The sequence below is a fragment of the Aspergillus luchuensis genome, chromosome 1, assembly GCF_016861625.1.
Source record: "Aspergillus luchuensis IFO 4308 DNA, chromosome 1, nearly complete sequence".
In the NCBI taxonomy this organism is placed as follows: Eukaryota; Fungi; Ascomycota; class Eurotiomycetes; order Eurotiales; family Aspergillaceae; genus Aspergillus; species Aspergillus luchuensis.
This window is the reverse complement of record NC_054849.1, coordinates 2,904,212-2,931,148: the sequence shown is the minus strand read 5'-3', so window position 1 is coordinate 2,931,148 and position 26,937 is coordinate 2,904,212. Positions and strand designations below refer to the sequence as shown.

The 26,937-nt window shown below is 52.1% G+C and overlaps 15 protein-coding genes across 15 annotated transcripts; 8 read left to right on the top strand and 7 right to left on the bottom strand.

The window, feature by feature from the left end:
* Nucleotides 1-150: 150 nt before the first annotated feature.
* On the top strand, nt 151-1,604 carry AKAW2_11014A (uncharacterized protein; the record flags this gene model as incomplete). The annotated part of the gene is made up of 5 exons (XM_041680945.1): nt 151-346; nt 506-583; nt 661-783; nt 843-899; nt 997-1,604. The coding sequence occupies 5 exons, from the start codon at nt 151-153 to the stop codon at nt 1,602-1,604; spliced, it is 1,062 nt and encodes a 353-aa protein (XP_041537734.1).
* Nucleotides 1,605-2,331: 727 nt separating this feature from the next.
* AKAW2_11013S (DUF3602 domain-containing protein) lies at nt 2,332-3,037 on the bottom strand (the record flags this gene model as incomplete). The annotated part of the gene is made up of 5 exons (XM_041680934.1): nt 2,332-2,460; nt 2,547-2,669; nt 2,748-2,817; nt 2,898-2,928; nt 2,998-3,037. The coding sequence occupies 5 exons, from the start codon at nt 3,035-3,037 to the stop codon at nt 2,332-2,334; spliced, it is 393 nt and encodes a 130-aa protein (XP_041537733.1).
* Nucleotides 3,038-3,874: 837 nt separating this feature from the next.
* Nucleotides 3,875-5,305, bottom strand: AKAW2_11012S (putative mitochondrial phosphate carrier protein; the record flags this gene model as incomplete). Its single annotated transcript, XM_041680923.1, has 4 exons — nt 3,875-4,427; nt 4,478-4,731; nt 4,781-4,945; nt 5,021-5,305. The coding sequence occupies 4 exons, from the start codon at nt 5,303-5,305 to the stop codon at nt 3,875-3,877; spliced, it is 1,257 nt and encodes a 418-aa protein (XP_041537732.1).
* Nucleotides 5,306-5,983: 678 nt separating this feature from the next.
* Nucleotides 5,984-6,604, top strand: AKAW2_11011A (putative cystathionine beta-synthase (beta-thionase); the record flags this gene model as incomplete). The annotated part of the gene is made up of 2 exons (XM_041680912.1): nt 5,984-6,088; nt 6,170-6,604. The coding sequence occupies 2 exons, from the start codon at nt 5,984-5,986 to the stop codon at nt 6,602-6,604; spliced, it is 540 nt and encodes a 179-aa protein (XP_041537731.1).
* A 489-nt stretch (nt 6,605-7,093) lies between these two features.
* VMA21 (vacuolar ATPase assembly integral membrane protein VMA21) lies at nt 7,094-7,643 on the bottom strand (the record flags this gene model as incomplete). Its single annotated transcript, XM_041680901.1, has 3 exons — nt 7,094-7,230; nt 7,295-7,380; nt 7,537-7,643. The coding sequence occupies 3 exons, from the start codon at nt 7,641-7,643 to the stop codon at nt 7,094-7,096; spliced, it is 330 nt and encodes a 109-aa protein (XP_041537730.1).
* A 684-nt stretch (nt 7,644-8,327) lies between these two features.
* Nucleotides 8,328-11,699, top strand: AKAW2_11009A (DEAD/DEAH box helicase; the record flags this gene model as incomplete). Its single annotated transcript, XM_041680889.1, has 1 exon — nt 8,328-11,699. One exon carries the CDS (start codon nt 8,328-8,330, stop codon nt 11,697-11,699), a length of 3,372 nt encoding a protein of 1,123 aa, XP_041537729.1.
* A 929-nt stretch (nt 11,700-12,628) lies between these two features.
* Nucleotides 12,629-13,993, bottom strand: AKAW2_11008S (tRNA-dihydrouridine(20) synthase (NAD(+)); the record flags this gene model as incomplete). Its single annotated transcript, XM_041680878.1, has 1 exon — nt 12,629-13,993. One exon carries the CDS (start codon nt 13,991-13,993, stop codon nt 12,629-12,631), a length of 1,365 nt encoding a protein of 454 aa, XP_041537728.1.
* A 1,430-nt stretch (nt 13,994-15,423) lies between these two features.
* Nucleotides 15,424-16,901, top strand: ipp1 (inorganic diphosphatase IPP1; the record flags this gene model as incomplete). Its single annotated transcript, XM_041680867.1, has 5 exons — nt 15,424-15,954; nt 16,049-16,168; nt 16,228-16,571; nt 16,627-16,710; nt 16,763-16,901. 5 exons carry the CDS (start codon nt 15,424-15,426, stop codon nt 16,899-16,901), a joined length of 1,218 nt encoding a protein of 405 aa, XP_041537727.1.
* A 478-nt stretch (nt 16,902-17,379) lies between these two features.
* Nucleotides 17,380-17,700, bottom strand: AKAW2_11006S (mitochondrial 54S ribosomal mL53 protein; the record flags this gene model as incomplete). Its single annotated transcript, XM_041680856.1, has 1 exon — nt 17,380-17,700. The coding sequence occupies one exon, from the start codon at nt 17,698-17,700 to the stop codon at nt 17,380-17,382; it is 321 nt and encodes a 106-aa protein (XP_041537726.1).
* A 589-nt stretch (nt 17,701-18,289) lies between these two features.
* Nucleotides 18,290-19,584, top strand: AKAW2_11005A (putative protein transport membrane glycoprotein Sec20; the record flags this gene model as incomplete). Its single annotated transcript, XM_041680845.1, has 3 exons — nt 18,290-18,603; nt 18,680-18,927; nt 18,986-19,584. The coding sequence occupies 3 exons, from the start codon at nt 18,290-18,292 to the stop codon at nt 19,582-19,584; spliced, it is 1,161 nt and encodes a 386-aa protein (XP_041537725.1).
* Nucleotides 19,585-19,867: 283 nt separating this feature from the next.
* Nucleotides 19,868-21,193, top strand: AKAW2_11004A (replication factor C subunit 2; the record flags this gene model as incomplete). Its single annotated transcript, XM_041680834.1, has 4 exons — nt 19,868-19,989; nt 20,043-20,121; nt 20,178-20,981; nt 21,029-21,193. 4 exons carry the CDS (start codon nt 19,868-19,870, stop codon nt 21,191-21,193), a joined length of 1,170 nt encoding a protein of 389 aa, XP_041537724.1.
* Nucleotides 21,194-21,740: 547 nt separating this feature from the next.
* On the top strand, nt 21,741-22,992 carry AKAW2_11003A (4-nitrophenylphosphatase; the record flags this gene model as incomplete). Its single annotated transcript, XM_041680823.1, has 5 exons — nt 21,741-21,845; nt 21,928-21,949; nt 22,029-22,097; nt 22,154-22,245; nt 22,312-22,992. The coding sequence occupies 5 exons, from the start codon at nt 21,741-21,743 to the stop codon at nt 22,990-22,992; spliced, it is 969 nt and encodes a 322-aa protein (XP_041537723.1).
* Nucleotides 22,993-23,079: 87 nt separating this feature from the next.
* Nucleotides 23,080-24,486, bottom strand: AKAW2_11002S (uncharacterized protein; the record flags this gene model as incomplete). Its single annotated transcript, XM_041680812.1, has 1 exon — nt 23,080-24,486. The coding sequence occupies one exon, from the start codon at nt 24,484-24,486 to the stop codon at nt 23,080-23,082; it is 1,407 nt and encodes a 468-aa protein (XP_041537722.1).
* A 145-nt stretch (nt 24,487-24,631) lies between these two features.
* AKAW2_11001A (ATP-dependent Clp protease proteolytic subunit) lies at nt 24,632-25,562 on the top strand (the record flags this gene model as incomplete). Its single annotated transcript, XM_041680801.1, has 4 exons — nt 24,632-24,793; nt 24,850-24,868; nt 24,931-24,956; nt 25,011-25,562. The coding sequence occupies 4 exons, from the start codon at nt 24,632-24,634 to the stop codon at nt 25,560-25,562; spliced, it is 759 nt and encodes a 252-aa protein (XP_041537721.1).
* A 202-nt stretch (nt 25,563-25,764) lies between these two features.
* Nucleotides 25,765-26,839, bottom strand: AKAW2_11000S (DSC4 family protein; the record flags this gene model as incomplete). The annotated part of the gene is made up of 2 exons (XM_041680790.1): nt 25,765-26,527; nt 26,628-26,839. The coding sequence occupies 2 exons, from the start codon at nt 26,837-26,839 to the stop codon at nt 25,765-25,767; spliced, it is 975 nt and encodes a 324-aa protein (XP_041537720.1).
* Nucleotides 26,840-26,937: the final 98 nt, after the last annotated feature.

Sequence of the window (26,937 nt, the reverse complement as noted above, 5' to 3'; positions counted from 1 at the left end):
TCGCGCGCGATCATCATACATTCCTTGGCGGTTCCCACACCGGATCGTGCTTGCGCTCCACAACGGGCGCCATAGCTTAGACAGCGTCCTGCGAAAACCTGCTACAGCTGTTGGTTATCAGGCGCTAAGGTCGACGGGGTGATAAATAAAATGGCGACCTCCCAGCCGGCCGTGCCTCCTGGCAGGCAATCTCGTGGCTTCAGTTTCGGTGCAAAGTCGGATCGGTCGCAACGGTCCAGCAATTCCAGCAAAAGGCCCCAGATATCGGAATCCGCAGACGAGAAACATCGCCGCCAACTACATTCCAAAGCCGATCCCATGGTTGCTATGAGCGAAGCGCAACCTAGTACGTATCCGGAACCCTCCCCCCTTATCTCTCTGGCTATTGCACTCCTGGATTTCGGCCTGCCATAACAAAACAGCCCAATTCTTCCATTCTCATTATGCTGCCTCCAGTCTGCAACATTTACTTTCTACAAGCATACAAACTGACTCGTTTCCCCAGATTTGGTTGCTCTCGAGCAGTCGACGCTGGGTTCGTTACGGACCATGCAGCATAAAGATCAGTATGGAAATATTATCAGTTCGTATACCATACTTCCCTGTTTGGACAAATATCCTGGGTGACATCTCGCTGATTGCTCTCCTCTTCTCTCATAGCTGATCCCGATCTCTCTAACCCCACGCGCCCGCGCTTTGAACGTCCGCTTGAAACCATCCGATCTTTTGAGGCGGCAATTTATGGGACATACAGCAGTAGACCTGCTTCGTATGTAAGGACAGGTGAGTCACCCCTTACTCCGGTTTGCTCGACCCGGCGGTTGATTGACGATGCATTACAGAATCGACTCCTGCAACTCCGGGGCCAGACCATAGTCGGCGGGGAAGCTATTTTGGAGGTATTTCTCAATCCCACAAGTATTGCGTCTGATACAGTCGCAATGTCTATTGTAACATTCGAGAGAGAACGTCTCGCTAATTGAAGGATTGGTATAGCTCAAAACGGCCATTCGCACCGGGGTCACTATGATCAGGGCGGCCATTACAATGGTCGCGGGGCCTATTCGCGACCGGACAGCTATGTCGAGAATGGTAACGGCCAGTCCGACAACTATTACCCCTACAATCAGGGCGGCGGCCGACCGCGACCACGCCACCATGCACGGATGAACACCGACCAAAGTGGATATTCACAACACGGCTATCACAAATCATATGACAACATGACCGCAGCGTCTGGCTCGGGCTCTGGCAGCAACACCGACGCTTACGGCAACTCCACCGACCCCAGCTCTGTGAATAGCTCTATCGATCAGTTCCAACAGCAGCAACAACAGCAGCAGCAGCAGATGGCCGAAAACTATGGGTTCCAAGGATTTGGTGCCGGGCCGAATCTGAACGGACAAGCTGGCGCTGGGGGACGGATCAACTTTGGCAGCAAACCACCAGCGGCTGACCCTAACGCCGGTGGCCCTGTTGGCGGCGGTGCCGCCGTCGCTGCCACAGCCAACCGGCGCCATCTCCGCAAGGCTACGAATGACTCTGAAATGAGCAACGACTCGAAGAAAAAGGGCTGGTTCAAGCGTCGTTTCAGCAAGAACTAGTCGTCTGTGAGCCGGCTCCTCACATTTTCTTACCTTACGCTTACTATTCGATGCGTGTTTTCTGATCCGATTTGTCTGGGTGTACTACCTCCGCGGCGTTCAAGAGTCATGTTCAAGCACAGCAACTGGGATTTCGGGACGGACTGTATCGGGTTTGGATTCGATTGCAACTTTATTTTACTCTTTCATCTTTGCATGCGGTTGACGAGACCATGATACATGGATGCCTTTTTCTTCCTGTTCCTCCTTACCTTTTATTTCTCTGCCATGACAGTGCATGGAGATACTAGCCAGTATGATGTTGATTGATACGGGTGAAGTTGTGAGTAATGGTAGGGTAGTGTGACTGGACTAGGGTGATAAATACCTTCCTACTTGCTGTCCAATACTGAATAGATACTCAGTAATGGCCCGTGTATATCAAATCGTACTAGTCAGTCAGAACACTTTCCAGTAATTTGAAAAAGCCAGCCCCATTGAGACAAAAGGAAAGAAAAGAAAAAAGACCCACAACATAGAAAAACCAAAGAAAGATGTATTACTTCTAGCAATCAGCAGCAAGAGACAAAACAAGCAACAGGGAATCTCAAATCAAGCGCAACAACAATAACAATAGAACACCCTTCCTCTCCCCGTCACCCTCATCTCCTCCCATCTCATCAACAACCAACCAACCAACCATCTACCACCCATCCAATCCCAAGAGTGAAAGAAGGAAAAAGATGATCTACTTCCTCCCAAACAACTTATGCTTCAACTTATCCGCCAACCCCTCATGCGCAGGCCCCTTATGCTTCTTCTCCTCCTTTTCCTTCCTATGTTCTTCGTCGAGGTGCACGTTACCTTGGCCGCCGCGCTATCGCACCACCATCACCACTCATTAGCATTCATTCCCTGCATAAATCGATAGAGGAAGAATAATGAAAGGGATATTTAACACACCCCAGTATGATAATCCCCATCGACAGACTGCCGAATCGCCAATTCGGGGACTATCTCCGCGTCGTGTGGGATCTTGGATGTTGGGCGCACGTGCGGGGAGCCGATGTTACCGGCGCCGCCTCTCTTTATAGTAAAATTGTTAGTATAGTGATTGGCGGTTTGGTAAGTAGGATGGGTTGATATATGGTGGGGATGGCTTACGCCGGCTGAGTAGGCGCCGTCGCCTTGGTCACCGTAGACTCCTTCACGGACTATGCCGCCGTCGACGTATCTTCATATTCATGTATATTAGTATTTGGGTTTTGTGGTGGTGGGGTGTTTGGGGGATGAGTGAATGGGTGTGGTGCATACTCGGTGGAGTCAGCGCCGATGTTTCCTTGGCCTGTTTTGTTTGGGGAGTGAATGTTAGAGATGGGTTAATGCAGTGGTTTGAGGGAGCTGGGATGCGCACCTCCACGGCCGTGCGACACAATAGGTTCGTGTTCGCCCATGATGCAGTAGTTAGGGTGAGTAGTAAGTAGTTTTTGTTCGAGTGATGTTGTCTGTTTACTATCGGTGTAGTGATTCAATGCGATTATAAGAACGCTGTAACCAAGAGTCTGTGACGAGCGCGCGTGTGTGTACCAAGTCTAGTCAGACAGTAATGAAAGTGGGAAAGAGAAAGAGCGCAGAGTGGCGGTTCCCGGGGATGGTTCGTATAGATATATTATGTACCACAGGGGTTAGTAGGGTGTAGCGTGACTACCTTAGCGCTTTCTTGGGCGCAATCACTGCCACAGCGGGCCAAGCCCAGAGGGTGCGCCCTGGCAGTCAAAGTTAAATTTGCCGGAAGTTCTAGTCTAGTAGCTAATTCAGTATATATCGTTATCGGGATAATTCTAGATGATTGTTATCGAAGGAACCAAAAGAAGGAAACGATCGGGACGGCGTCCGATGACGTCGATGCGCTGATAAGATGCTTATCCGGATTGGTCCGAGGCGTGACTAACGACTTTGGGGCCCGCCAATTGTTTACTAAGAAATGAGTAGCTTCATGTTATCTCTACCATTTGTAGGTTATCAGTTCAGCTGCTTTTATCACCGGCCTCGGCTCAGGGTTCAATTAAAGTGGTTCATGAAAAGACAAAAGTGGTTCACCATTGCACGAAGAAAACTAGTAAGTAAATTACCCACTCAATTAAATCGGAAGAAAGCTGCACAAAATCAGGTACGGTACAACCCCACACCCCGCCTCCATACTACGGCCACTGTATTCTACATTCTACAGAGTGTCCGGCCCTTCGTGTTAGACAAGGATCTAAGCTCCCGGCGGGACAATCATTTCCATATTACTTCTTCTCTGCAGGAGGGCCACCGCCAGTCGTGGGAAGACCCATGAAGATCTTGAACGAATCGTAACTGCAAAACGTCAGCCGCTGTCTATCGAGAGGGGCATACTGGATATCTGAAGTAACACATACATCATCCACTGCAGTCCGGTCTAGAGGAGATACCAAGTCAGTCATGATCTGAGAAACAGATACCGATGCACTTACCAAGGTGCCGATCATGACGATACGGACGGGAAGACCGTTCCAGAGACCTCCAAAGCCAATGTCCTTGTAGATCCGGCTCATCGCTGCTCCAAATGCCTCCCCGGCCTGACGGTTCGCATTCAACTTACTGACCATGACATCTGCTGGGTGCGACACGACGGCGCAAAGGATACCAGCCAGGTAACCACCGGTGAAGGCAACGGCGGTCTGCGCACCCTTGTTGTAGTCAGACTTTTGACCCGGCAGGGAGTTATAGATCATCTCGACAATCGTTTCGAAAGACGCAAACTTCATCATGGTGTAAGGGATCTGTCGACCCCAGAGAGGGTAGAGACCCTTGTACAGGCTGCTGCAGTCAGCTACTAGGGATCGACTGCTCGCATTAGCAGCACTTACCCGGCCACACCTTCTTTATTAACCACGCTAGAGATACCAGTAAATGTTGATCGAATATCAGGTGGGATAGTCGTCTGCATGCGCACCTTGACGGCCTCGAACGGACACAGGGCGACATCAGCGATAAGCTCCGCCGACGCACTGGCGGTCAAGTACAGAGAAGTCTTCCACCGTGCTGCGTTCTCAACCCCGACAAGGTCGCTGTAAAACTTCTTGAAGAACTCATAACCACCATATTTGAACGCTCCTTGGGCCTTGTACTCGATTAGAGGGCGCAACGCATGCGATCCAGTCTTGACTTACACTGTATCCAAAGAAAGTGGGACCCCAACCGGTGAAAACTCCGCGGAGACCCTCTGCACCGCGAATTGTACGGAATGCCTCTGCATTACTCTTGTACAGCAGAGGATCGACCTGACGGCGGCATTTGATCAAATCCAGAGGCGTCACAGCGGTGTGGGTGAGACCCTAGGACCAGCCAAGAAATTTAGTATTCATAGGTCACTATACAGCGCTCATTAGCAGAATGGAACATCTACTTACGCAAGCAAGCATTCCTCCAACCGTGCAAGCAGCATAGTACTTAGGAGTCCATGGCTCGATCTTGCCGGTCTTGGCTTGAGCTTTCTGACTCGCAACTTCGAACTCTCGGCTCGCTTCCTTAGCGATAGCATCGGCCTTCTTTTCGATGTCCTCGACAACGTTCCAGGCGGGGAACGGCTGGCGTCTCTTCAAGCCCGCAGCTTCCGGCTGTTGGGTCTGCTGAGACTGGCCCAGAGGGCTTTGGGAGGCGAAGGCGCGAGCGATATCCCCTTCAGAAGGAAACATGATGGGCGCTTCTACCTATAATTGTTATAATCTGCGTTAAAGCGATTCTAAACAGGTTGCGATAAAGTATAATGGCGATACTGCACCGCGATGGTTCCTTATCTATACAAGCGGGTCCACTTACAACACTATGTCGGTAGTATAGTCCGACGGATGACGATGTATAGAACGGAGGTCCACACCTAGTCTCGTATTCTTCGATTGAAGAAATCGACGCAGAATTCAGAAGACAGCCTGGATCCAACAAAAAAGGATTCTCCAGAGAGAGGAAGCGAAGGAACCTTCTGAGTAGTATCTGACAGTTGGTGATGGTGCCGCTGACGTCGCGTGATGGCACTAACCGCTTTCGGGGATTCCCGTCAACTGGTTGATCTGAAGCGATGAAATTTAATCTGATTGGAGCAACCTCAACCTGTGCTTGATGCTTTTTGGGTGTAACTCAGTAATCCGGCTCTCTATTTCTCTGAAACACTTGCTTTCCGCAAAAATTAGTGTTTAAACTACTTAGTGCAACCCTCAAAAGCTATCTCGACAACTTCAAAGATCTCCAATTGACCTGTCCTCTCGGAACCTCTCCTCCCGTGCCCCTCATCGAGTCACTGCGGGATAAGTTAATCACCAACACTCCCACTACCACCACCGCCACCAACACAACCCCAACACACCAACCCAGAGAACATGGCCTCCTATATGAATGCCAGCGAGGCGCTGACCCAGCAACAACTCGCACAAAATGCAGAGCAACCCATCGCCCAGTCCGCATGGGCAAACAAATACCGCGGGGTGAGTCCGCCCTCTTCTTACCAGCGATGTTCCGCAAGAGTCAACAGAAACAGAATAACTAACATACCACCGGCATACTAGGCGACAGTAGAGGACCTGGACCCCAACCCAGCCCTATCCGTATCCCCCGACGATCTGATCTCCACTGCCCTGATGGCCGCTTACGAACGTGACTACACACACCTGACCGTTACCTCCTCGACGAAACGCTCTCTGGTCGGATACCTGAGCATCCCCCGACTAAAGGAGCTCCTCAAGGACGGCACTGTCAAGGAAAACGACCCCGTCTCTGCCGCCATGCAGCGATTCAACCGCAAGAAGGGCACATACCAGGTCATCACGATGGAGACACCGCTGGAGGAGCTGGAGCAGTTCTTCGAGAGTGAAACCGGTCCTAATGGAGAGAAGAGGGCTAAGCAGGATTTCGCTGTAGTTACGGATGTGTCGCGCAAGTTCGTACTGGGTGTTGCGACAAAGGCGGATTTGGCTGAGTTCGTGAAGCGGAGACCGAATTAAGTGGTTGCATGATTGCATATTATGGGTTTTCTGGGCTTCTTTTTTGTTCATACTTTGCATTATATAATGGAACGCTTGCTGCGGATCTGCTGTTGATGTCGTGCATCTCAAGGCGCAGATATGTATTTTGAATTGAACATATTACTCGCCAGGATGGCTCATCTTACTGTTGAAACCAGATAGGAGGCATTCACTCAGGCTGTGTGTTATCTGCCTTGTTGTTGGCATAGTAGTATGCCTTGAGGAAATCGTGACTAATCACACAACCAGTAACCTGAAAGGTATCATAACACTCAGAGTATTTCCCTAGACCATTACATACATACTATCCCAACATAGCTTTCAAGACAAACGATACGACAAGTACATACCTAGCATGCGAAAACAGAGCGATCCATGAACGCCATCTCTGCAATACAGGGCCCCCCAGAGCCAGGAATAAAATGAAAGGAAAACAACAAAGACAACAAGACAGAGTGGCTGTACCATTTACTGTGCCTTTTTCTCCTTATACTTGGCGTCAGCTTCCCTCTCCGCCTGATCATCCTTCCACGCAACATAGATGTATGCGACGAGAACTACGTTAGCCATGATGGCGGCCACAATACCGCCGACTGTGGGGCTTGCTGTTCCAAAGTGTTAATCGACATGAACATAGTTAGTAAGTGTGGTGTAATTGGGGATGCTCACCTCCAAAGTCCACCGTAACAAAGTACATCCCGATAGGAATGACGACCATGGCGAAGGAAAATCCGAGAAGTTTCATGATCACATTTCTGAAGGTGATGTGTTAGTTAGAGTTAGGGGAGGGGGTGGTATGTGCGTAATATGTATTGATAAGGTGTATGCGTTCGTTGGGCTGAACCGGTAGTTCAAAATAGCCGCCATGTGGCCTAGTGTTCGTTGGTGAGGGACGAATGAGATGCACCTACGTGGGAACGGCAGGGGTCACATCTGAGTCAGAGGGCTTTGGAGAGCCCGAAGGTGCGACAGCTTCCTTGGGAGAAGGAGATTTCTCTGCAGAGCGACGAGTGGCCATGTTGATGATGGTATTCGGTTGTGGTGTTGACAGGTTTGATGTTGGGTGTTGATTTTCCGGGGACTAATGCGTGAAAGCCGGAGGATGATCGACAAAAAAGGGATCAGGATATAATTGGTGATGACAAGTACAGCTTCGCCTATCCTATTTAAAAAGATATATAGTATTCTCTCGAGTACACTGTTCGTCTGGATGGGATTTGAAATAAGTAGAGAGACATGGATTGTTTTATACAGCGGATGATTTCATTCCGGAGTTCAGGCCATGCCGGCCTCTGATTGGTCCATTTATAAGAGGTGACATCTGGCTGCGTTTTTAGTGACAAAAGAAAAGGCAAAGACGGTGGAAAGAGGATCGCCTTAGTGAAGAGACCAGCCTTGTACCGGTGAATCATATAAAGAGGGAGCTCTGATCCCCCCGATTCAAGAGGGGGTTGGCGTCCAACTGCCATCCTCGGCTTTAATTGAAGCGCCAGACCACGTGACCCCAGCGCGTCCCGGGCGCGTTTTGCGGAGAAAATCCCAGGCGGTCGATTTATCGTTTCGCCTCGAGAGGATCCCCGATCGATCTTGACATCTTCCTTTCAAGTTCCCCCAATTCGGTGCTCCCTTTGGCTCTTGCCCCGGGGCATGACGCCATCCTCTCGTCTGCCTTTCTCCCTTTGATAAGTTTGAGTCACCGACCATGGAAGACACCGTCCCCGATACGCCCGTGAGCGACAAGAAAGTCGTTCACAGTACCCCAACCAAGGATGATGCAGCAGAATATGAGACGGTTGCCACCGTGCCTGTCAGCCATCTCCAGCCACTCGCAACTCAATCCTTGACCCCTGCCACCCAGCGCTACACTCAGCCTACGCAAGTGTTGGACGTTCCCTACTCCGGAAAGAACAATTCCTTCGTTCAGGTCGCCGCATCCTCTCCTCCAGGTCCGAACTCCTCCCCCTCTCATCCTACTCCGAACGGCGGTCGTCTTTCCAGTGCCATGGCCCCGGCTGGCACCAGCTTTCGCCCTCCTGTCGGTCCGGCTAAGCGTGCGCCCATAATAGACCTCGAAGATGACGGCCCGACCTATCGCGGCGGCTCGTCTGATGATGACGACCGAGCGTCGAGAAGCATAGATATCAAGCCCTCTTTGTTCGCCAAATCGTCGCGCAGCCCTGAAAAGGTCGCGGAGTCTCCGATGGATCGGTTCAAGCAGATTACCACATCCGCAGTCTTCAACCCTTCTAGTGCAAAGCGCCCGGCAGCTCAAATGGACCCCGCTCCCAGAGGCACGGCCGTGAAGAAGGTTCGACAGGATGGCCCCTCGCGTGCCCAGCCTGTGGGTACGAATGTTTCTTCGCTGCAGGACATAGATGACTATCAAGTTAGAGTTAAGGTGGAGAGGATGTTGAAGGTCATGCCGCAGAAGTCTGTGCATGCATGCATGCAGGCGCTTCTCTCAAAACGTGGGAACTACGAGGCTGCCCTGGAGCACTTGGCTGATACGGAGAAGGCTGAATCTTCCGAGGACGAGCTGATTGCGAGCAAGCGGGCCTCCCCTGTTGCGCCCGCGAAGCAGCAGATTAAGGCGCGCGGAACTATTCAAGACAAGTGGTCTGCCATGAACATGCAGAGGACATTGTCGGCCCAGAAGCAGCAATCGCAACCGTCACAACCAGCGGAAGAGGACGCGAAACCGCGCAGGCGCTTAATGAGAGGGCCCAAGTCTCGGGCGTCTTCCCCTAGTCCGGTTCGTTCTGTGCCTCGTGCTGAGACGCCGCCCAAGAAGACTGGCCGTCTAGTCCAAGGGCGGAAGCCTGCATCCCCTCAACGCTCCGAGTCCCCTGAGGCTATGATAATATCAGACGAGGATTCCGATTCCGGCGTGGAGGAACCAGCAGGGGATGGTCAAGTGGAGACAAGAGTCTTGAACTTTTTCAACAAATGCAGTGTCCTGGACCTTGCCGACATCGCCGCAATCACTGAAGACGTTGCGAAGCACGTCATATCCTTCCGACCATTCTCATCGCTAGACCGTGCCCGTGCTGTTCCTCCCCCGGCGAAGGAAGAGACGAAGCCCAAGGGCGGCCGTGGCCGTAAAACGCCTAAGCCGATCGGCGACAAGATTGTCGACAAGTGCATTGATATGTGGGTTGGTTACGAGGCGGTGGATTCTTTGGTTGCAAAATGTGAAGCGCTCGGCAAGCCAGTCGCGGCGGAGATGAAAAGATGGGGTGTGGACATCTTCGGAAAGAAAGAGGGAGAACTGGAGCTGGTATCCATCAATCCCAGAGATGCCCACTCTCAGTCTCATGATTCCGGGATAGGAACACCCGCTAGCCAGCGCTCGGATGAGGATAGTGATGGTCCCGCGCCTGGACCGCGCAAAGGCCGTTTCATCTCTCAGCCCGGGATCATGCGCGATGATTTGAAGATGAAAGATTACCAGATTGTGGGCATCAATTGGCTGTCTCTCCTGTTTGAGAACCAGTTGAGTTGCATCCTGGCCGACGACATGGGTCTTGGAAAGACCTGCCAGGTCATTGCCTTCTTGGCGCACTTGTTCGAGAAGGGAATCAAGGGTCCTCATCTCGTTGTTGTGCCCTCATCTACGATCGAAAATTGGCTCAGAGAGTTCTCGAAGTTCTGTCCCACGCTCTCCGTCATGCCTTACTACGCTGGTCAGGCAGAGCGGGCAGTCATCCGAGAAACGATTGAAGACAACCGAGATAGTATCAATGTTATCATCACCACTTACACGATCGCCAAGGGCAAGGTGGATGCCCACTTCCTCCGCAATATGGACTTCTGTGTCTGCGTCTATGATGAGGGACACATGCTGAAGAGTAGCACATCAGTGCTCTACGAGAAGCTTATCAGGATCCCTGCCCGTTTCAGACTTCTTTTGACAGGTACGCCGTTGCAGAACAACCTGCAGGAGTTGGCCTCGTTACTGGGCTTCATCCTTCCGAAAGTGTTCCAGGAACGCAAGGAGGAGCTTCAGTACATCTTTGCGAATAAAGCAAAGACCGTGGATGAATCGCATTCGGCTCTCCTTTCCGCGCAACGGATTGAACGCGCAAAGTCCATGCTGAAGCCTTTCGTCCTGCGACGTAAGAAGCACCAAGTCATTGACTTGCCTGCAAAGATCTCGCATGTTGAGTATTGCGAGATGAACCTCGCGCAACGCGAAATCTATGAGCACGAGAAAGAGGAGGTCCGTAAGCTGTTGGCTGACCGAGCCGCTGGTAAGAAGACCGGCAACAAATCTGCCAACATCCTAATGAAGCTCCGACAAGCCGCCATCCATCCTCTGCTATACAGGCGCCACTATGATAACTCCACTCTGAGCCGCATGGCCAAGGCGTGTCTCAAGGAGGAGCAATGGTCTCTATCAAACCCGGATATCATCTACGAGGAACTCCAAGCATACAACGACTTCGAGTGCCACACCATGTGTGTGGACCACCCTAACTCTCTGGGCAGGTTCGCTCTGAAGAACAACGAATGGATGGACTCCGGCAAAGTAGACAAACTTTGCGATCTTCTGAAGCGGTTCAAGGAGAACGGCGACCGTGCTTTGGTTTTCTCTCAGTTCACACTAGTCATGGATATCCTCGAACACGTCCTCGAAAACCAGCACATCGGCTTCGTCCGACTGGACGGCAGGACAAACGTCGAAGACCGCCAGTCCATCCTGGACGCGTTCCACGAGCGCACCGAAATTCCCGTCTTCCTCCTTTCCACCAAAGCCGGTGGCGCAGGCATTAACTTGGCCTGCGCCAACAAAGTCATCATCTTCGACTCCAGTTTTAACCCTCAGGAGGACGTCCAGGCCGAGAATCGCGCCCACCGTGTTGGCCAAACCCGTGAAGTGGAAGTCATTCGCCTTGTAACAAAGGGAACCATTGAAGAGCAAATCTACGCTCTTGGACAGACCAAGCTTGCGCTCGACCAAGCCGTGGCCGGTGAAGAAGGCGCCGAGTCTAAGAAGGCCGAAGATGCAGGCATGAAAGTGGTCGAGGATATGGTTCTTGCGGACATGCAGCACGATAAATCCGATGACGCATAAACGTGACACATTATTTTGTACTCTTGCTACTATATGCTATATGGTAGCTTAAAACATGTACCGGCGCAATCTTGTTTCATTTTATCTTCTGTCTTTTTTCATCCAACCTACAACTTTTCGTTCTCCATCCCTCCGTCTAATACACGATACACCAGCGATTGATAAACCCATGCTTGCTCGCATGTGACCGTTACCTTGTGTTTCCCAGCGGCCTTTTCCACCTACCTACCTATCTAACGCATACACACCCTTACATTACAGCATCACCACAGAGAGTGGCAGTGCTTACACACACATACATATCTCACGACGCGGAACAGATGCCGGAGATGTTTTTTTGCTAGTAGTTTAGTTTCACCGAACATTTCGGTTTTGTGGGCTGAAGTAGTGGGTTTTCTTCTCTATTGGGTCTTGGTTTCTCTTTTCTTTTCTCTTCTACTGTTCGATAATAGAAAAGGAGTTGGGGTTCTTTTGTGTCTTTACTCTGCCCGGGTCTCGATGGTTGGTTTCATTACGCATACTACTACATACTACATATATAGGTGGGCGTTGATACTAGTAATATATCGATTGATTGATTAATCGAAGGATCGGGTGTAGTGTGCTTTTTTTCTGGGGTACTGTTTAGTGTGTATTGTATCCGAGCATATATTATGCGGACTACTAGTTAAGGCTGGGCAGCTACTAGACAATGACTAACTAGTAATTTTCATTCGTATCGTATATATTCGTGTAGTACTATGTATGTATAATCCTTAGAACACGAGAGCCTCTATTAACAACACACCGTGGGAATCTAATTTAAATGCAGCAAATGGGGGAACCGATATACAACACCAGATAATGCGATAGTAGCTAGGAAACCAAAAAAAGACAGGGGAAGAAAGGCAAGACAAGGAAGCAAGGGATGCAGAGGCATCAGGTAAGAGTTAAGCTGTCAGCTCCTGCTTTTGGGGCGCAGCATCAGGAACCGGAACGGAGACATCAGCCTGGGTCTCCGTCTCAGCCTTGGTCTTCGTAGGAGCTGGGATGGAGTTGGTGCGAATGGGCCCGCCTGCGCTGACTGAGGGGGAGGTAGACTTGACGCGAGAGGCACCGCCAGCAGCCCGTGCGGATTCGTTGTTCTCCATGGCGTTCTGGACAGCCTTGCTGCGGATGTGTTCGGGCTGGAGGTCTTTGGTGGTAACTGACTTGTCGGTGAGGTTGAGGATGTCGTCCACCTGCATGGCGAGGGGAAGGAGGTCCTCGAAGCCGAGGGCATGGCATGTGTCGGCGTAGGATCTGGCTGCCTTAGCGTTCTTGCCTTCCTGGAGCTTGCCGGGGACGAGGATGTTGAGGAGGTATTTGGAGTTGCCGAAGCGGTTCTCGGACTCGAGACAGAACTTGATGTATTCGTGGACTACCTCCTTCCAAGGGAGAAGGCCGCCTTCAGCTTCGGTACGGAAGCAGGATGGGTTTGCTTCTGCGGATGTGGCGATCATGGCGCCGTCGACGCCGAATTCTTTCATCAAGGCGTGGCCTTCGTCTTTGGAGGTTACATCACCGTTTATGACACAGGCGACACCAGCCTCATGACAGATGTCGGCAATCATGCGCACCTGATCACGGATAGCGCGTTCACGGGGCCTCATGGGCGGAGTCCGACAATGCACCGTCAAGCCTGTAATACCTGTCTTCACAAGCCGCGACACCAAAGCCCTTGTCTCCTCCGGATCTTTCAAGATGCGGATCTTGACCGAAATACCGATCTGGAACGGCGTCCCGACCTCCTTCACCAGGGCTTCCAGGATCGCAACCAATTTATCCGGTGTCTTGAGAAGCGCCGCACCCATACCACCGCTCGTGCTGAAGGGCTTCGGACATCCCGAGTTCACATCAATACCGGCGACATCGCCCGCGACGAGTTTGGCTGCTTCGACGGCGATTTCAGGCGTGGCAGTGCCGATTTGATAGATGAGCTTGCCCTTCTCGCGGACGGGGTCGAGACGGTAAATCACGGATTCTTGGCCTGCCTTTTCGGTGCGGCCGCCGTTGGAGGGCATGCGGGTGAATTCGATGGTGCCGTTGCGGGGGTTCACGCGGCGGACGGCGCCTGCCATGGCCCGGTCGATGGTTTCGGGGCCCCAAACGAGATCAGCGCCGTACTTGAGGGCGATGAGGCGGGAGGGCAATTCGCCGGAGCGCACCATGGGGGCCAGGACTACTTTGCCACGGTAGTCGACCCCGTTGGCGGGGATGGGGACGCGGGGAGGAGTGGTGAGAGAAGCCATTGCGGTGCGGAGGAATCTTAGCATAGCATTATCGGGTTAAAGCGAGTAAGGATAGTGTAGTGTGGGAGATGAACGAGCTGTGTGAGCGGTATGAGCCCGTAGGAGTGTAGTAGAGTTGATTTTATGGATCGAGTCGCATCCCAGATCGCTGATGGATCAAAGCCGGTGGAGGCGGAGACGAAAAATGCCGGGTCACGTGGCGATACCCGATAACTTTTTTTCTTCCCCTGCAAAGTCATGTGATCTTTACCAGAGCACTTAAAGGGGGGGGTGGGAGATGGGAGCGGAGTGTAGAGGCGATGGCTGGAAGTGCGCCTTATTCAAGGCTTACGAAGGTCACTATCAGCTTCTGGTGAGATATTCTATACTAGATACAGATAAAATGCCAATTACGCCATGGTATACTTCATACGCTATAGGTCGATATCATGTGACCTATATCGAAAGGGTTTGATCGAGCCTTTGGAGTGGAGATAATTGCAATATTACCCCTTTAGGAAGTAGCCACAACCTCATTGCGGCCTCTGGTTGTGTAGACTGGACTCTAGATTTACCCATGGTTCTCGTTGTTCCCGTCACTTCTGATCACATGGCGATTTGCCTGATCGGTTCTGGTGAGGTTACAATGGATTGTTACTTCGCATGTCTTCTCTCCGTCCGGGTACCTGCCAAGCCGTGAACATGACAGGTATTCAAGCTCGCAGAGACATGCTGAATGTCGAATGCAGTGACATATTTGACAAATTTGACTGCCTCGATAGACGATTCTGCATACACTCTGTACGTGTGTAGTGGAAGGTGATCTACAGTCTGGAGAGTATAAATTGTACAACCTCAGTCATCAACTTTGGCTACAGTACTTACTAGTAGTCTACCAGTCAGTCCATCGCAAGGTCTCCGGTTGGCTACTGGATTCTTGGGACCACGAATGTCGCAATATCCCACCAGTCAGACCATTCAGGGACAGCACAAGCCAGGCCTGTGGAACGCCATCAGCGGTGGAGACCCATCCAGGACCAGTCATTCTGCGGCGAAAGTCTCAGAGTTGGTGGGCATCCAGCCAGGTATGGAGGGTGGGAGCAGGTTGATGACTAGTTGGAACTAGAGTTGGGAAAGAGTACGTATATTGCCTGGTCATGTATGACTTGGAGAAGGGGTGTGAATAGCTTCCCTTTCGCTATAGCCATCAGATACTTCGTACTGAAGACACACTTAGGGACGGGCTGAATAGATAGTAGTCCAGAATTATTACATGAGGAAAAAGGAAGAAAAAGGAATAGTAGAACCCGAGGCTGGGTCTTTTTTTCCCGACCGATTTTCCTTCCCGACCGTGGCAGTTCCATCGATTCCCATCCCTTTTTATACCTCGCCGTGGACAACGAGCACGAATTCCCACCTTGTCCGGTTGTCAATTGAACCAATTCAACACGGGCATAGCCTCAAAGCCATTTTCAATGTTCCCGGGGGTCCGTAGGGTATCCAAGGGAGTCCAAGTTGGAGGCCGCGCATTGAATTCGAATCCATTGAGCCGGCCACCCACCGCCTGTCCGATCCTCGCGCGTACTGGCTGTTCGCCCGTCCTTCGCACATCCGCAACGCTGGCTCCCCCCACCAAGCAAGCCCCCCCTCCTCCCTCTCTCTCTTCCTCTCCCTCCCCTCCTCTTTCTTCCTCTTCTTCTCTTTCTGCTACAGCTTTGTCTCCCTCTTCCTCCTCCCGAGTTGATCGTTCGGTTTCGTCCGCTTCATCTCGTGCTGCCCTTTTATCCAAACACTTTTCCACCTCCGCTGCCCCGCCGCAATCGCCCAACATGTCCTACACCGTCCGCAAGATCGGCCAGGCCAACACCCTGGAGCACCGTGTTTACATTGAGAAGGATGGCCAGCCCGTCTCTCCCTTCCACGACATCCCCCTCTATGCCAACGAGCAGCAGACCATCCTCAACATGGTCGTTGAGATACCCCGCTGGACCAACGCCAAGCAGGAGGTACGGACGCCACAATATACACACAACAAACCCCCCCCTGCAAGTGGGGGGCTACGCTGTAGCTTGACGTCGGTATACTGATTTTGCGACCCAGATCTCCAAGGAGGAGTTCCTCAACCCCATCAAGCAGGATGTGAAGAAGGGCAAGCTCCGCTACGTCCGCAACTGCTTCCCCCACAAGGGTTACCTCTGGAACTACGGTGCCTTCCCTCAGGTATGGAAAAGAACGCCACGTCAAAATTTGTACCACCCCGCACTGACCTTTTGACATAGACCTGGGAAGACCCCAACACCGTCCACCCCGAGACCAAGGCCAAGGGTGACAACGACCCGCTCGACGTTTGCGAGATCGGTGAGCTCGTCGGCTACCCCGGTCAGGTCAAGCAGGTTAAGGTCCTCGGTGTGATGGCTCTTCTCGATGAGGAGGAGACCGACTGGAAGGTCATTGTCATCGACGTCAACGACCCCCTGGCCCCTAAGCTCAACGACGTTGAGGATGTTGAGCGCCACCTCCCTGGCCTTCTCCGCGCCACCAACGAGTGGTTCCGTATCTACAAGATCCCCGACGGAAAGCCCGAGAACCAGTTCGCTTTCTCCGGCGAGTGCAAGAACAAGAAGTACGTGCTGACGGTGCCTTTTGTTATGTATCCAGGCTAACAGTTCAACCCATAGGTACGCTCTTGATGTCATCCGCGAGTGCGCTGACGCCTGGGAGAAGCTCATCTCCGGCAAGTCTCCTCGTGGTGAGATCAGCGTGTAAGTCTCCTTGAGTCCTGAGTGAGGAAGATGATATACTAATTGCAATTAGTGCTACCACCACCGTCGAGGGTGCCGAGCGTGCTGACGCTGCTCAGCTCGCTGCCATCCCCAAGGGCGAGAACCTCCCCCCTGCCCCCATTGACGGCAGCGTTGACAAGTGGTTCTTCATCTCCGGTGCCGCTGTCTAAATGTACCTATATAACAAAATTTAAATACCACAATACCACATTCCCAAGAGGAAATTTTACAGAAGTGCAATATTATTCTCTTCATCGTAGCTACTTGTAATTATAGTCAGACAAGTCTGTACCGTATTCGGTTAACATGTAAGCGCTATTTGGCTCTTCCAATCTACTACCAAAACAGCATCTGAAACCAGCACTATAAGAAATGGAGTATCACTCAATGGCTAATATATACACATACACATACAGAACATGATAGTACAAAGTACAAACAGACCGACATGATCACCCTTTCGGTCCTGAAAGCCCCAGTCATAGTGCGCAGCCTCTCATCCAATCCCGAGTAGACAGAATAGACCAGACAGACAAGGGAACTCTCCACGCCACGACGACAAAACCTCTCCCATTCATGTCGATGCGAGCACACCACCCAATCCATGCAAACCTCATAGAACAAACATCGAAAACAAAAAAAGAAAACCTAAGACTTCAGCGCCTCCTCACGCTCAATAGCTCTCCCAACACGAGCAATCTCCTCAACCACATCCCCAATCTTCATCTGGCGCTTTCCAACCTCAATCTTCAACTCCTTGCCATTCTTGAACCCTATCGTCAACTCGGGCTCTTGCGTCGACGACCGCGGCAGCTGAGTGACCTTGATGTCGATGTGGCCGGGGCTGGAGGCCGGCGTGGTCGTGGGATTGCGGAGGAGAGAGAGGATGAGTCTGCAGGGGCGGGCGGAGCGAAGGAAAGGGTTGAAAGTTGTGCGGAAGGTGGAGATTGTTGACAGAGGGATGGTCATTTTGGCGGTGGTTTTGTTGGAGAGTTGGAATGTCTTTTTTCTTTGAATTGTTAGTTTATGTGGTTTTTGATGGGGTTTGGGAGACGTACCTTGTTGGTGTTGGGAGATGTAGAAAGGTGGTATGTGTTTGTATGAGTCAAGGCAATTGAGCTTGACTGTGTGATTGAGGTAATTGCGTGGTGTGGTGTATGATTTCTAGGGAATCGAGCGGAGAAAATAATCACCCTTCACGGATAACTTCAACTATCTTCAAATCCGTCCGCTCTCCGGGATGCGCAGCGCGGTCGGTCGGGCTCGCTGGGTGGTGTTTGTCTCATATGCAAACATGTGCTGTGGTACGGGAGGTAGATCGGCGGCGGCGGCGGCGGCCTCAGGAACGGGCGCGATGACGCCGTAAAGTAAGTTGCGGACACATTGGCCATCTCCGCCTTTTCCCCCCTCTTGAATCTCACCTGCCTTTTCTTCGTCGGTGTCTTGATTTGTTTGGGGATTGGGCTCTTGTGGATGCTTTAGTGAGGCGCTTTTTTGTATAATTATTGTACTTTTCCTGCGATATCTACTACTACTTTTACTTCATCGCACACGCAAAATGTCCGGCATCACCGATCTACAAGCTCGTTTGAAAGAGCTCTCCACAGCTCTGTCTCATATACATCCCTTGGTTTCTCGGTTAAAGGGCTTTACGACTGCTGTGGGACAGGGAGATCAGCCTCGATTGGAATTGGGAACGGAAATCCATACTCGCTTGAAGGAAGCGGAGGAGCAATTGGAGTTGCTGAAGGTCGAGGTTGAGGCCCTAGAGACTGCAACAGATACGCGGCGCAAGGGTGTGGATAACGAGAAGGAGTCGGAGAGGGAGCGGGTCATCGCCTTGGCTGGACGACTGGCGGAGGATTTGAAGAGGTAGGTGGAGTGAATTATTATTCTGTATCTGTTCTTAATGGATGATATACTAATACGTGTGCTATGTCTATGACAGAACGAGAGGAGACTTCCGGAACGCACAGTTACAAGCGAAACGGAACGCTGAAGTTGCCCGACGGAAAGAGCGAGAGCTACTGTTCACGAGATCACAAAGTGCGGAGAGGAAGAAGCAGTCGAGTGAGAAGTTGACGCAGGATGATATTGTTATGAATGCTTCGAATGATGTTACGGCTGCGCTGAGACGGACGCATCAGCTGATGCAGGCGGAGCTGTCGCGGAGTCAGTTTGCGCAGGAGACATTAGGTTTGTGCTGGTTTATCATAAAGACTTGTCGGGGTAATGGCTAACAATATTGGGTTAGAACAATCGACTGCTGCGCTTTCCTCGCTGTCAGAATCCTATACAGATCTCGATTCTCTGATTTCGTCGTCGCGCAACCTCATTGGGTCTTTACTCCGCTCGCAGAAGTCGGATACGTGGTACCTCGAGACGGCTTTCTACATATTGGTGGGCACCATTACTTGGCTTGTCTTCAGGCGGATACTATACGGTCCCTTGTGGTGGCTCGTCTGGCTGCCTATCAGGCTGTTCGCGAGGTTTACATTTGCTATTTTGGGGGTCGTTGGAATTACTGGTAAGGCTGTTCAGTCTTCTGAACCTAGTACGATGCTCGAGTATGTGCCGCAAGAGACCCCGGTAGTTGAGCAGAAGGTGGAGCCGAACGTTCAAAGTGCTGAGGGCGAAGCGGTATGGGATCAAGTTCCGGTTGCAGATGAGGCAGAGGAGGACCGCTTAATCGATGAGATCGGCAAAATGGTGGAAGAAAGCGAGGAGCAAGAGGAGACCAACATTGACGACATCTCTGAAGAGGAAAGGCAAAGGCAGGCGGAGTTGCCCCGGAATCCAAAGAAGAGGATGTTTGAAGCGACGGATGTACCACAGCAGAAGGACGAACTATAGATAGAAAGTAATGTGTGATGATGACTGTCAAGTGCAGAAGCGTACTTGCTCATTAGCTTATTACAGCGAGCTCAATTCCCTACGTAAATCTAGATCACTCTATAGATAGTAGATCACTGCCTCGGCCTCAAGCGAACAATAAATGGCTTGGCGCCGTCGCGTATCACGTGGAGACGCGTCCCGACACGCTTTCCGCTCGTGTGCCAGAGCTCCGACAGCAGCTTCCGCTATACCATTAATCAATCAATCGCAGTGCTGAAGTCTGGTACTCACTCTCAAAGCCATGGCTGCGAACTTCTTCAACAACAAGGCCCGCGCTGCGGCAGCAGCAGCGAACCCTTCGAAACCGAAGCCCACAGATAGCAAGGAAGAGCAGGCAAAGCAACAACCATGGGTTGAGAAATAGTATGCCACCTACTGGATCAGACATATAGCACTCGAGCTGACATCTACAAAAGCCGTCCCAAGACCCTCGACGATGTCGCCGCCCAAGATCACACAACAAAAGTCCTCCAACGAACACTCCAAGCCTCCAACGTACGAAATAGATCCCATTGCCAGCCAGAAATGACACCCTGCTAACGAGTATCCAGCTCCCCCATATGCTCTTCTACGGACCGCCAGGTACCGGAAAAACATCCACCATCCTCGCCCTCGCCAAATCCCTCTTCGGACCCTCCCTTTACCGCTCGCGCATTCTCGAACTGAACGCCTCCGACGAACGTGGTATCGGTATCGTGCGTGACAAGATCAAGAACTTTGCCCGTGCGCAACTCACACACTCAACGGGGTTGAGCGAGGAATACTTGGCGCAATACCCGTGCCCGCCGTTTAAGATTATCATTCTCGATGAAGCGGACAGCATGACGCAGGATGCGCAGTCTGCGTTGCGTCGTACGATGGAGCAGTATAGTCGAATTACCCGTTTCTGTTTGGTTTGCAACTACGTCACAAGAATTATCGAGCCACTTGCTAGTCGATGCAGCAAGTTCCGGTTCAAGGCTCTGGATAATTCTGCGGCTGGGGAGAGATTGGAGCATATTGCCAAGGTGGAAAACCTGAGGTTGGAGGATGGGGTTGTTGATAAGTTGATTGCTTGCAGTGAGGGTGATATGCGCCGGGCGATTACGTATATGCAGAGTGCGGCTAAGCTGGTTGGGGCTGGTCGGGCTGGGAAGAAGGACGAGGATGAGGATGAGGAGATGACGGATCAGGAGTCGGAGGTTATTACTATTCGGACGATTGAGGAGATTGCTGGTGTTGTTCCGGAGGGCGTATTGGATGCGTTGGTGCAGGCAATGCAGCCGAAGAAGATCGGATCCTCCTATGAGGCTGTTGCGAAAGTGGTTACAGACATCATTGCTGATGGGTGGAGTGCAACGCAGCTTCTTTTGCAGGTATGTGGCTGGACGCAGTGGGAGTTATTTATACTAACTTTGGGTAGTTGTATCGACGGGTGGTGTTCAACGATGCGATTCCTGATATCCAGAAGAACAAAATCGTTATGGCATTCTCGGATATGGATCGACGTCTGGTTGATGGTGCTGATGAGCACCTATCTATCTTGGATATAGCCCTCAAGATCTCTGGCATTCTGGGAGGAGCTTAGATCAGGTTGGAGAGCCTGAGGCCCCTGGACTACTCTACTTCTGAAACAGGGCTTTCCCGCTGAAACTCCTCCGGTAGGATGTGGAAGAGCCGGCGACAAGCCATGCATTCTGATGATATCAGAGGATGCAAAGACCGCGACGACGTCGTCCACAGTTTCAGTGAGCTGAACTACTAACAGTTGCAGCCGCTACCAGTCCGCGGGAAACAGCAGACGTGCTGCTCCATTCGATGTGTTATTTGGTCGGAGTGGAGTTGGAGATTACGACTGTATGATATAATAATGAACGAGCTAAAAGCATCCACATCACTTCTATACCAACTTGAATGTACGATGTAGTTCATTTGTAGGGCTGGGATATCCGCCCTCGGCCCCTCACGTGCGGCCCGCTCGCTGTTCTCACCGAGACCCGGATTGCTGCACGCCGCTCGAGTCATTCGTCTTTCTGGCAAGCAATTCTGTCATTCCTTGCATCTGCTCATTAGAACCGGAAACAGTCCCTTTTACTATTCCTTCCGACATAGACTGAATACCATAGACAGCCAACATGGCAACTTCCGCTCCCTCCTCGGAATACCCCGCGTCGACGCATACACCCCGCTATTTGACCGGCGACGCTGCGGGCATCCAGGAATTCCTCGACAAGTTCGATGTGAGTCACACCATGCCTTCCTGATGACAAGATAGTATATCTTAAAGTATACAAAGTATAGATATACTGACAATGCCACCAGGTCTTCCTCTTCGACTGTGATGGTCCGTCGCATACCTATGCGCCTCCGCGCTCTCCCGACTGACCCAGACGTACATACATACTGACATGATGCGCATGCAGGCGTCCTCTGGTCGGGCGACCACCTCTTCCCCGGCACGAATGAGACTCTGGAGATGCTGCGGAAAAAGGGTATACCTCCGTCATACATTGATACCATCGAAGAGAAAGAGCTAACAAGCATCCAGGCAAACAAGTCGTCTTCGTAACCAACAACAGCACCAAATCGCGCGCCGACTACAACAAGAAGCTCACAGCGCTAGGAATCCCCAGCAACACCGTACGTACCTACCACCACCACCACCATCTCATTACACATCTAACCCTATACCCAACAAACAAACAGGAAGAAATCTTCTCCTCCTCCTACAGCGCCTCAATCTACATCTCCCGCATCCTCTCCCTCCCCCCCAACAAGCGCAAAGTCTTCGTAATCGGCGAAACCGGCATCGAACAAGAACTCGCGTCCGAGAACGTCCCCTTCATCGGAGGCACCGACCCAGCCTACCGGCGCGAAATCACCCCGCAAGACTACAAGGACATAGCATCCGGGGACGCCTCCACGCTGCTTGACCCGGAGGTCGGCGTCGTGCTTGTCGGCCTGGACTTCCACATCAACTACTTCAAGCTCGCTCTCGCGTACCACTATGTCCGCCGGGGCGCGGTGTTCCTGGCTACAAATATCGACTCGACGTTGCCGAACTCCGGGACCTTGTTTCCGGGGGCGGGTAGTATGAGCGCGCCGTTGATTATGATGTTGGGGAAGGAGCCGACGTCATTGGGCAAGCCGAATCAGGCTATGATGGATGCTATTGAGGGGAAGTTTCGGTTTGATCGCAGTAGGGCTTGTATGGTGGGGGATCGGGCGAATACTGATATTAGGTTTGGGATTGAGGGCAGACTTGGGGGCACGTTGGGTGTGTTGACGGGGGTAAGTAGTAAGGAGGAGTTTGTCGAGGGGGATGTGAGGCCGAAGGTTTATTTGGATCGGTTGGCGGATTTGTTGGTTGTTGATCAGGATCGGTAGAATGATGGGTGTGGGTTGTGGTGTGGTTGAGGGTATAGTTAGTTGTGATAGACGTACATACATACATACATACAGAGTAAAGTTATGTTATAGAAGATAATTACTCCTCCACTTACTCCTCAACCTAACCTCCATCCTGGGCGGTTCCAACACCCCATCACTCCTAACAAACCCTCTCAACCTCCACAGCGCCAACATGGCGTCCACCGTCACCTTATTATCCGGCCTCAACACCACCGCCGTCTTCCCAAAAAGCCCCGGACAATACTCCCTCAACTCCGTCAACTCCTCCTCCCCCAACATCACCGTCAAATCAAACACCGGCGCCACCTTCTTCTGCTTCGATATACACACGATCTCCGGCATCCGCGGCCACAGCCCCGTGACTCTCCCAGGCTTCCCCCTCCGCCGATTATTCACCAACACCCCGCAACACTCCATCCGCTCAAACGGCTCCATAGACCACGTTCTCCGCGCTATGTGAGCTCGTCCGTACTTGCTAACCGGCAGAACCGTCCACACTCGGCGCTTCGCTTCAGGCTGCGTGTCGGGTGGGTCGCACGCCGCTTTGAGTTTCTGGACCACGTCCCGGCGCATCATCTTAAGCGTGAAGGTCGGCGTGTCTTCTCGTAGCGAGAGCTGCGATTCTTCCCAGCTTGTTACGGGTCCCAGAGGGTGTTTCCACCGGTGCGGGAGGAGTTTGGCGAGTGGCTCGCGCTTGCGGTTCGTTTTCGTGCTCCAGTAGGTGGAGGTTAGGGTGCGGAGGAGGGGGAGGCGGTCGACAATGCGGAGGGTTAGGTGGCGGGTTGTGTTCTTCTTGACATTATTCTTGTTGTTGTGATTGTCGTTGTCGTCTTTCGTATGTCCTTCTTCTTGGGAAGGAGTTGTGGAAGAGGGATTTAGTTTGTCCTTCATAAGTCCCACCGGAAGCAGCCAGAGCTTGTCTTCGACGTCGGGACGCTGTACAAACCCCCATTCGCTCATGAAGGCGCGCGGGACTCGCGCGCCGGTTACTTTGCAGGCTCGGAGGGGGGAGGCGAGGGCTTGCGCCCAGGGGTTCAGGTGGATGTCGGATTCTTTGGGGTCGGGGCGGCGTTTCTTCTTGTGTAGCTTGTCGTGACCGGGGCGGGGGTTTGTGAGGAGGGGGGATTGGGGGAGGAGTTCGGAGGGGCGTAGATGTTGCTTTGATCCCTTTTCTGCTTCTTCAGAAGCAGCAACAGCTTCTTTATTTTCTGTTGGGGTAGACTTTAATGTCTTGTCCGCGGAGGAGGCCGTCGGACGGAGAGGTTCCCGTGTGCCATTGGAGGTTGATATAGCACGATAACCGACCTCAGGAGAGCCATTCGGCCGGAAGAGCTGCCGGAATACCCTCAGACGCCAGGAAGCGTATGATATCCGGCTGTTGAGACACGCCATGGCGTGGTAGGTGGCGAGGAGAAGGAATATAGTTTTCAGGAATCGGGGAAAAAAGGCGGCGGCGGCGGAGAGAGACATTGTCGGACGCGCTAAGCTTCGGCGGGATCTTGGAGCTCCGCCGGCGGACCAGATCTCCAACCGGCATCATCATCTTCTTCATAGAGTCTTCTCCCGAACCTGCTCTATCAATTCTTTTCACCATTGGAGTATATTGCTGCTCATAATGAACACAACACGTCCTCTTCAGCGATTAGCTCGCGTCGTTGGCCGCCAGACTGTCAAGCCGGCGCTGCTGTCGCGCAGCTTTGCCAGCTCTGTTCCGACGCTATCAGGTGCCCGGTCTCCGCGGGGGTGGACGCCGACGCCGTTTGTTACTGAGACTGTGGTGAGTGGACACATTCTTGCTGATGATAGATGTATGAGTATACTAACTGGATATAGGGAGGAGGATGGCACACATGTACGTTTACTGCACCGACCACAGTACTTGACCCCAACTAACCAAGTACACGCCCATCACAGACGACATCTTCTCTCGTCTCCTCAAGGTACATCCCACCCACCCCTCCACCCCCTACCTATCCCAATCTAACAAAGTACAGGAGCGAATCATCTGCCTAAACGGCGAAGTCGACGAAACCATGTCCGCCAGCATCGTCGCCCAACTCCTCTTCCTCGAAGCCGACAACCCCCAGAAGCCCATCCACCTCTACATCAACTCCCCCGGAGGGTCCGTAACCGCCGGTCTCGCCATCTACGACACAATGACCTACATCGCCTCCCCCGTGAGCACGATCTGCGTGGGCCAAGCCGCCTCGATGGGCTCATTGCTGCTCTGCGGAGGACACCCGGGCAAGCGGTTCTGCTTGCCGCATAGCTCGATCATGATGCATCAGCCGTCCGGGGGTTACTTTGGTCAAGCGAGTGATATTGCCATCCATGCGAAGGAGATCCTCAGGGTGCGCAGCCAGTTGAATAAGATTTATAAGAGGCATTTGACGGGAAAGAAGGAGATGACGTTGGATGAGATTGAGAAGTTGATGGAGAGGGATTACTTTATGGGTGCGAAGGAGGCGCTCGATATGGGTATTGTGGATGAGATTTTGGATAGGAGGGGACCGCCGGGTGCCGAGGGGGGTGAGGCGATTCCGTGAGGATGTATACCCTTGTTTGTTTTGTGGTTTTGTGTTTTTGTTTGTATCGGTACTTGTGATGAAGTTATGGTATGGTTACATTATAGGATATTTGAGGTCCTTTAGGGTAAATCGATCAGTAGATGGTGGTTCATGTATCCATCGTATAAGCATTGGTATATGTACAAATGTCAACTCATCTAACTCATTACATTACACTATATCACGCATCCGTCGCAATCCGCTCCATGCGCCCATCAGCGCCAACTCGGATGCCGAACCGTTCTCTCAAAAAAGCCGCGGTCTGGTCAGAAGGCACATACGGCGTTGTCCGCCGCGCTGTCGCAGGGCTGTATCGCCACTGATCACGGACAAGGTCAACCAATCCCACATCCATGATCGTTGCTTGGCCCGACACGAACGTATCCATAGGATGGGCGTGCTGTGCATTCCTCCCTCCCTCCTCCGGATCAGCCAGCAACTGCGTTCTCTCCATCTCGCCCAGTTCAATTGTCTCCACATCTTCATCATCCTCCAATGTTCGCGACGAGGATCTCGTGGAAGGCCCACTCCCTCGCACCCCCCTTTCCTCCAGATCGTGGTCCTGTCGCTCTTCCTCCCCCTCGGGCGTAGTCTCAACCGGCGCACTCGCAGTAACCTCCACCGTCTTTACCCGCTCAACGATCAACCCCAACATGACCAGATCCAGAAACAAAATGAGACAATCCAGGAAAAGAAGTCTAGCGAACGGAATGGGCGCTTTCTGTCCAATAAAGTCAATCAAGATCCCGCCATGCAGGTAACCGCGCGTCGATTCGCTAGCTTCGGGTCTAGTGAATAATTTATGAAAGATGATGCAGAAGAGGTTACTACCCAGTATAGCGCCGACGAAGGGTTGGTTTCTCGTAGGGTCGAAAGGGGGTGCTTTGGGTGTGAAGAAGATAAGTTGGATTATTGCGCGGAGGGCGAAGAGAATTATCGAGCAGCTGTGAATTGTATATTGTTAGTCTGATGATTTATACTTTATGTATGGGGGCTCCTCCGCTCGTGCGGAGTTGCGGGGGCGGGGGCGTGGATTCTGCTCACTCCATATAATACAACGCTGAAAGCTCACAGTAAATAAGGATGTCTAGGTCGCGGAGCAGTCGGTCGATGAACGCGACTTTCGCGGCTGTCTGGACCTTTCTCAGGCGCTCGGTACGGCTGGTAGAGTTGGCGCTGGCGCCGCCATGAGGGTCGATGATGCCGGACACGTCAGCGATGTATTCCGCATCTCGATAGGCGTCCGGAGTGGTCATAGAGGGTCATGGGGGCATGGATGGCGTTGGGGGGTGAGGAGTGAGAGGGAAAGATCTAGGGGGGCCAGTGCAGACCGGGGGGACGAGGTGATGGGGGG